The sequence below is a fragment of the Cebus imitator genome, unplaced genomic scaffold (genome assembly GCF_001604975.1).
Source record: "Cebus imitator isolate Cc_AM_T3 unplaced genomic scaffold, Cebus_imitator-1.0 Scaffold59, whole genome shotgun sequence".
NCBI lineage: Eukaryota > Metazoa > Chordata > Mammalia > Primates > Cebidae > Cebus > Cebus imitator.
The window spans coordinates 555,318-563,622 of NW_016107374.1; the positions used below are offsets into that span (position 1 = coordinate 555,318).

General features: G+C 50.1%; 1 protein-coding gene across 1 annotated transcript; it reads left to right on the forward strand.

Moving 5' to 3' along the window:
• Positions 1–627: 627 nt before the first annotated feature.
• On the forward strand, positions 628–8,290 carry PKDREJ (polycystin family receptor for egg jelly). Its single transcript, XM_017529456.2, has one exon. The coding sequence runs from the start codon at positions 670–672 to the stop codon at positions 7,423–7,425; it is 6,756 nt and encodes a 2,251-aa protein (XP_017384945.1). The 5' UTR covers positions 628–669; the 3' UTR covers positions 7,426–8,290.
• The last annotated feature ends 15 nt before the right edge of the window (positions 8,291–8,305 follow it).

Genomic DNA, 8,305 nt, shown 5'->3' on the forward strand with positions numbered 1-8,305 from the left:
AGTCCAGGAGTTCAAGGTTACAGTGAGCTATGATTGCACCATTGCACTCCAGCCCGAGCAACAGAAAACCTGTCTCTAAAATCAATCAGGTATCAAAATATACAGCAAAAATGGACAGAATTAAAGAATGAGGCCAGTCACAGTGGCTCAGGCCTGTAAACCCAGCACTTTGGGAGACGGAGGTGGGTGGATCACGTGAGATCGCACCACTGCATTCCAGCCTGGGTGACAGAGAGACTCCATCTCAAAACAAATACCAAAAACCAACTAGAAAGAAAAGAACAAATCGGCTCAAAGTAAGAAACCCAGAGTCAGATGTTCCTGGGCGCCCAGGGATCTCACAGTTCCCTCCTGATCTCCCAGCTGTCACTGGCTTTCCCAAGGGTTCCTGCTGAAGCCCCTTCTCTGTGGTCCGCACGGGGCTGAACTACCCCCACTCCCAGCCATCCTGACCCTGGGGACGGAGAGGGGAGGGGTGCCAAGAAGCCCCCAGTGTCGACTGACCCCCAGCTCCCAGGTCCCAGCTGCTCTCTGGGACGTTCTGCCTCTGAGACCCCTCTGCCCGTGGCCTTCGATGCCCGAGACCCCCACTGTCCCCGCGACCCCCGAGGCGGTTGGACGCGCCTCGCGCCCTCCGCGGCGCCTCCCAGCTTCTCCCCGACGGGCGCCATGCGGCCTGGGCCCGCGCTCCTCCTCCTCCTCCTGGGCCTGGGCCTGGGCCTGGGCCTCGGCCGCCTTCCGCCGCCGCCGCCGCCGGCTCCTCGCGGGGCCCAGGCCGCCGTTCCCCGGGCGCCCCGCGGCCTCCTGAGGGGTGTCCCCGGCCTCGGAGTGCGCGGCGGCCGCGCCCGCCTCCGTCTGCGGCCCCACGCGGTGCGGGCGGGCGGCGTGGTTCTGAGCGGCCGCGGCGGCCTCTGCTTCCCCCGCGGCGGGGCCCGGCGGCGCCGGTACTGCCTCGACCTGCGCGTCCTGCTCGGCGCCCAGCGCCCGCCCCGGCCCGCGGCGCCCACGCCCGTCGACCTGCAGCTGTCGGCGCGCCGCGGCCGCCTCTCCCTGACCTGGTCCGCGCCGCTGCCGCGCCCGCCCGGGCGCCCGGCCTGGGCCTTCCTCCTGCGGCTGCTCGGACCCGGCGCCGCCGCCCCTGCCGCCCGCGTCTCCCCGCGCTCCGCCGCGCCCGGCCCGCGGCCCCAGCCGGGCTTCGTGGCCCGCACCGAGTGCCCCACAGACCGCCCCGCGCGCGTGGTGTGGCAGGCCGTCAACTCGTCCCGCCACAGGGCCGTCGAGGCGTCCGTGTCCTGCCAGATCGACGCCTGCGTCATCCAGAGCGTGAGGATCAACACGGACCGGAGAGGCGCCCCCGTGCGCCTGAGCAGGACGGCGGAGGCCACCCTCAACGCCTCGGTGCAGCTGGACTGCCCGCGTGCTCTCGCCATCTCCCAGCACTGGCAGGTGTTCTCCGTGCCCGCCGTGGGCCACGCGCCCGACTGGACGCAGCCCTTGGACCTGCCCCAGCTCCAGCTCGGGAGGAGCCCCTTGTTCTTCCACATCCCCAGCCATTCATTGTACTGGGGGGTGTATGTGTTTAATTTCACGGTGTCCATCATCACAGGGAACCCCAAGATGCCCGAGGTGAAAGACTCGGACGCCGTCTATGTCTGGATCGCCAGGAGTCCCCTGCAGGCAGTGATGCTTGGGGAGGCCCACATGACAGCTAATTTCTCAGAGCGGCTGATTCTGGATGGGTCCACGTCCTCGGACCCAGATGCAGGCAGCCCGTTACAGGGACTCCAGTTCTTGTGGTACTGTACCACAGATCCCAGAAACTACCGTGGGGATCAAATAATCCTGGGGAGTAAGGACGTCTGTCACCCCGAGCAGGCCAATCTGAAGTGGCCCTGGGCCTCTGGCCCTGTACTGACACTTGCGCCAGAAACACTGAAAGGCGACCAGGTGTATTTCTTCAGAATGGTGATTCGGAAGGATTCGAGGACAGCGTTTTCTGATAAAAGGGTCCATGTGCTCCAAGGACCAGAAGCCATAGCACACATCACATGTATCGAAAATTGTGAGAGAACCTTAACTGTCTCCGACAGATTTGCTTTGTTCCTAAACTGCACGAATTGTGTGAGCCGTGATTTCTATAAATGGTCAATTTTGTCTTCTTCAGGTGGTGAGATGCTATTTGATTGGATGCAGGAAACTGTAACAGGAAGAAATGGTGCTTATCTGTCTATAAAAGCTTTTGCTTTTCGGTATTTTTTGGAAGCTGAGTTTTGGATTTCTCTCCATCTAGCAAGTTGGAGTGGAACGACCTCCGGCTTCAGGCATTCTTTTATTATTAACCACGGCCCTCAAATCGGAGAATGCAAAATTAATCCAGCTAAAGGAATTGCACTTATGACTAAATTTGTTGTCCAGTGTAGTAATTTTAGGGATAAGCACATGCCTCTTACATATAAAATAATTGTTTCTGATGTGCACAGTGTTGGTGAAATCAGTTCAGTAAAAGAGAACACCCTGGGGACCGTCTTGCACTTGGGGCCTCAGTCCACAACACCCCCTTCCTTCCTCCCTGTTGGTATGTTGGCTAATCAATATGCCTTGAAGATATATGCCCAGGTCTATGACTCTCTAGGAGCTTTTTCTCAGGTGACTTTGCATGCTACCGCACAGGCTCCCACCGACAAAAATTCATCAAAGACTGTGTTGAATCAGTTACTCAGTTTCACCATGGGACCAAGTTCATTGCTGTCTACTTTGATTCAAAAGCAGGATTTTTTACCTGCAGGTTACTTAATGTACGTAGTCGCTTCTGTTTTGAATAACATGAGAACTGAATTATCTCTTCAAGATGACAGAGTCAGCCTCCGAGAACACCTCGTTGAACAGTCTTTCCTTCTTCCTGCAAGCACTTTGGTGGAAATTGGCCAGGTGGTCATGGCTGTTACCAAATTAACCCAGAAACCCTCTGAATTCACTTGGGATGCTCAGAAACGTGTCACCATGAGGATATGGCAAGCAAATCATGCCTTACAAGAGTATCAACAAAAAGATAAACACTTTCGATCTGAACAAATAGAAATTGTGAGCACTGGAATATTAATGACTTTGTCCAATATTCTTAAACTGACTTCTTCTGACAAAGTGATTAAAGAGCATTTCTGTGTAATAGAATCTCTATCAGACACAATACTAGCTAATAAAGTGCCAGGGAATGAAACCACCTCAATGAGAACCCCGAATTTCAACATGTATGTCAAGAAAGTTGAAAAGTGGGGTGTTACTCAGGTCTTCAGAGATGAGAAACACTGCAGAAATTGTTTTTATCCAACACTCAATGCGAGCAGTGTTCCTGGTCTGTCTGCAAATGCTCCCATTTCCACCATGTTTTGTGATTTCACAAATGATCCCTTTCCTTGGTTAAATGATCAGGAAAACACTTCGTTAGCGATCTCTGGATTCAGAATGACAGGAGTCGCAGATAACGGTAGTGTGCTAGAGATCACACCTGATGTAGCGGAAGTGTTCCTCGTCAGGAAAAACGTGGCCTTTGCGGCTTTTAATCTCACAGTGGGACCCGACAGAGAGGCTGATGGGTCCTCGAAGACGACCGGTGGGTTCAGCTTTCAAGTGGACAGCAGAGTGCCTAGGGAGGTGCTGGTCCACATCGTGACAGAAGTGACAGTGTCGTTCACGGTGTTGGTGTACACAGGCAGTCAGATCACTCCCACAGCGCTGGTCGCCACCTTCCTCGTGCCTCACGACATCCCTCCAGTTGCCAGCCAGAGTGCCCTGTTTGACCCGGCCTGCACAGTGAAGAAGGCTCGTGTGGTGTGCCTCCCCCTGTCCCTGCTGCAACTCATAGCTCAGCACAGCCACTCGCCCTACTGTACTGTATCCATAGTACTGCAGGCACCTCGTTTTGTCATGAAGCCCAGTGACAAGCTCGTGAGAATTTCTCTCTTCAGCGTCCAGTGCTTGGACATGTATGGGATCCAGAGTGAATGGAGAGAGGGTTACTGCATTCTTGGTGAGAAGACCAGCTGGCATGAGGTGCACTGCATCTGCAAGAACTTAGGGAGGGCCAGGCGGCAGCTGGGCACACTTGGACTCGCCAGCATTCACCTGCATACCCACTATGTGATGGCCAAGGTGCTTGTGATCCCTAATCCTGTGGATCTACGGTTCAACATCATCAAGACCCTTTACCAAAACCCGGTGACCCTCCTTACTGTGCTTTTCATTATTCTCTTATATGTGATCCTAGCTTTCTGGACCTTGTACAGGGATGAAATGGACCAGTTTCTTCGGGGGCATGTGATAGTTCTACCAGATAATGATCCTTATGATAATTTATGCTACTTGGTGACTATTTTTACAGGAAGTCGTTGGGGTTCTGGGACCAGGGCCGATGTCTTTGTGCAGCTTAGAGGCACAGTGAGTAGCAGTGACGTGCATTGTTTAAGCCATCCACACTTCACAGCTCTCTACCGAGGCAGCATCTGCACTTTCCTCCTAACGACAAAAAGTGACTTGGGGGACATCCGTTCCATCCGTGTGTGGCACAACAACGAGGGCCATTCGCCTAGCTGGTATTTAAGTAGAATCAAAGTGGAAAATCTGTTTAGTAGGCACATTTGGCTGTTCATATGCCAGAAATGGCTTTCTATTGATACCACTTTGGACAGAACATTTCAGGTTACCCATCCAGATGAGCCTCTGACCAGAAAAGACTTTTTCTTTATAGATATGAGTACTACGCTGCAGAAAAACCACATGTGGTTCTCTATTTTTGCTGGTGGTGCTGGCAAAACATTCAGTAGGCTCCAGAGATTGTCCTGCTGTTTAGCAATGTTGCTAAGCTCTCTTCTTTGTAACATTATGTTCTTTAATCTAAATAGGCAAGAACAAACTGAGTCAAGAGAAAGGAAGTACATCAGATCGATGATGATAGGAATTGAAAGTGTCTTAATTACAATCCCTGTGCAATTATTAATAACTTTTTTGTTCACCTGTTCCCAGAGGAAACCTCAAGCAGATCTAAAGGAGGCATCTCCTCAAAAACTTCCTCTAATGTCAGAAGGAAGTGGACACTGGGAAGAATTCTTGAGAAAGTGGCATGCTAACGAAACTGCTAAGGAGCTTCCTGGGGAGGTCGCAAAACCTGCATCTAAAGGAAAGCCCAGGCTCCCTAAGGCTGCTCCTAAGGCAACCCCCAAACCCAAGCACACGCAGAGAAAAGCACACATCAAGACCCCAGAGACCCGCAGGCCAAATACAAATTCCAATAACAACAACGAAGACTATCAGAATGTCCCTTCCAAAGAGCACCCTTCCCAACAGGAGCTCCAGCCGCTTAAGAAAAATGCCCAGATCGTCCTGCCTTGGTGGTGCGTTTATGTTGCATGGTTTTTGGTTTTTGCTACTTCTAGCATATCCTCCTTCTTCATTGTGTTTTACGGACTGACTTATGGCTATGACAAGTCAATAGAATGGCTCTTTGCATCTTTTTGTTCATTCTGTCAGTCAGTTTTTCTGGTGCAGCCATGTAAAATTATACTCTTGTCAGGTCTCAGAACAAATAAACCCAAGTATTGCAAAAACCTTTCGTGGTCAACCAAGTATCAATATACTGAGATCAGGCTGGATGGAATGAGTAAGCATCCGGACGAAATGCAGAGGATACATGACCAGATTGTCAGAATCCGAGGCACGAACATGTACCAACCTCTTACGGAAGATGAAATCAGAATATTCAAAAGAAAGAAGAGAGTCAGAAGAAGAGCGCTCCTGTTCCTGAGTTACATTCTAACTCATTTTATCTTTCTAGCCCTTCTGTTGGTCCTTATCGTCCTGCTATGTCACACTGACAGCTTCCACTATAACCAGTTTATCCGTGATCGCTTCTCTGTTGATCTTGCTACTGTGACTAACCTGGAAGACATCTACAGATGGCTGAACAGCGTGCTGTTGCCTTTGTTACACAATGACCTGAATCCAACATTTCTTCCTGAAAGCTCATCTAAAATCCTTGGCCTTCCATTGATGAGGCAAGTGAGAGCAAAATCTAGTGAAAAAATGTGTCTACCTGCCGAAAAGTTTGTGCAAAGCAGTATCAGAGGAGAAATTCATTGTCATCCCACATATGGCATTGACCCAGAAGACACAAAAAACTATTCTGGCTTTTGGAATGAAGTTGATCAGCAGGCTATAGACGAGAGTATCAGTGGATTTACCTATAAGCCTCAAGGAAAGCAATGGCTGTATTATTCCTATGGACTACGACACACCTATGGATCTGGAGGCTATGCATTCTATTTTTTTCCAGAACGGCAGCGGTTTAATTCCACACTGAGGCTCAAAGAACTTCAAGAAAGCAATTGGCTTGATGAGAAGACATGGGCTGTGGTTTTGGAATTAACGACTTTTAATCCAGACGTAAATCTATTCTGCAGCATTTCAGTCGTATTTGAGGTCTCTCAGTTAGGAGTTGTCAACACAAGCATATCTCTATACTCCTTTTCACTTGCTGATTTCGACAGGAAAACTTCAGCAGAAATCTACTTATACGTGGCCATTCTCATTTTTTTCTTAGCCTACGTTGTCGATGAGGGTTATATCATTATGCAAGAAAGAGCCTCCTACGTAAGAAGTGTGTATAATTTGCTCAACTTTGCTTTAAAGTGCCTATTTACCGTGTTGATTGTGCTGTTTTTCAGGAAACATTTCCTGGCCACTGGCATAATTCAGTTTTACTCGTCGAACCCTGAAGACTTCATTCCCTTTCATGCGGTTTCTCACGTAGATCACATCATGAGGATAATTTTGGGTTTCCTGTTATTTCTGACGATTTTGAAGACCCTCAGGTATTCCAGATTCTTCTATGATGTGCGCCTGGCTCAGAGGGCCATCCAGGCTGCCCTCCCCGGCATCTGCCACATGGCATTTGTTGTGTCTGTGTACTTCTTCGTATTCATGGCTTTTGGTTACCTGGTGTTTGGTCAGCATGAATGGAATTACAGTAACTTGATTCATTCCACTCAGACAATATTTTCCTATTGTGTCTCAGCTTTCCACAACACTGAATTTTCCAGTAACAGGATTCTGGGGGTCCTGTTCCTCTCATCTTTCTTGCTGGTGATGATTTGCGTCTTGATCAACTTATTTCAGGCTATAATTCTGTCTGCCTATGAGGAAATGAAGCAGCCCGTGTATGAGGAGCCCTCAGAGGAAGTGGAAGCAATGACATATTTATGCCGTAAACTGAGAACCACATTCAGCTTTCTGACCTCCCAATCTAAGGCCAAAGACAAGCCTGAGTTCTTTACTGACATGCTGTATGGGCAGCCGGAGAAGAACAGCCGCCGTTTTCTGGGGTTGAAGACTAGAAACATCAATGGGAAGAAAATGGTTTACCTTGTTGTTTGATGAATTATGATTTCAAGAGTCACAAGCAAGCATTTCCCCAAATGCTGAGCCTATGAGATGAAGGGGATTAGGAAGTGTTAGTGGCTTCATCATGCTTTCTGCTCATGTCCTTCACCAGGCGCCTCCCCTACACTTGGAAGTATCTCCAGTCTTGGCCTCTGTTCTTGGGAGTGTGAAAGTTGGAGTGTAGCGTCTGAGGAGAGAGGAGGGTCACAGTGTGAGTTTCCTGGACTGATTTTCCTTTGGAGGGGAGTTACGTGACTCCTGGTACAAGGGCAACCCTGTTGCTTTGGTGTCAGCAGCAGTTTAGAGGAGGCAGAGCCACCGGTTTTGAGAACCAGATTTGAGAGAGGGACCTGGCCAGGGTGGTGCATTGTCGGGTGTTTCTGGGCTTGACCCACGCTGGAAGCCGATGGCCTGTTGCTCCAGCACTGAGCCCCAAACTCCTTGGCCTCGCTGGAAGGCCCCTTTGTAGACCAGGGCTGCAGAGCCTTCCCTCCTCTTGGTTCCCATGGGTTTAGGGCCTCGTGGGGAGTTCCAGGACTTACTTCATGCTTGGGAACGCAGGAGTGGCGCTTCTCATTTATTCTTAAAGCTACTGCAAGTTAAAGTAAAATTCAATAACATTTTCTGACCAAGAGACATGTTTCCTTAAGCGACAAAATGGTACATATGGGTTCACAGTAACATATAGTAAATGTTCTATATACTGAATAGAGCAACATATACATCTGGGGTTTGGGCGTGTGGTTATTTATGGCGTGTCGGACTATTTAGGAATAAGGAAAATGGCCGGGCGCGGTGGCTCAAGCCTGTAATCCCAGCACTTTGGGAGGCCGAGGCGGGTGGATCACAAGGTCAAGAGATCGAGACCATCCTG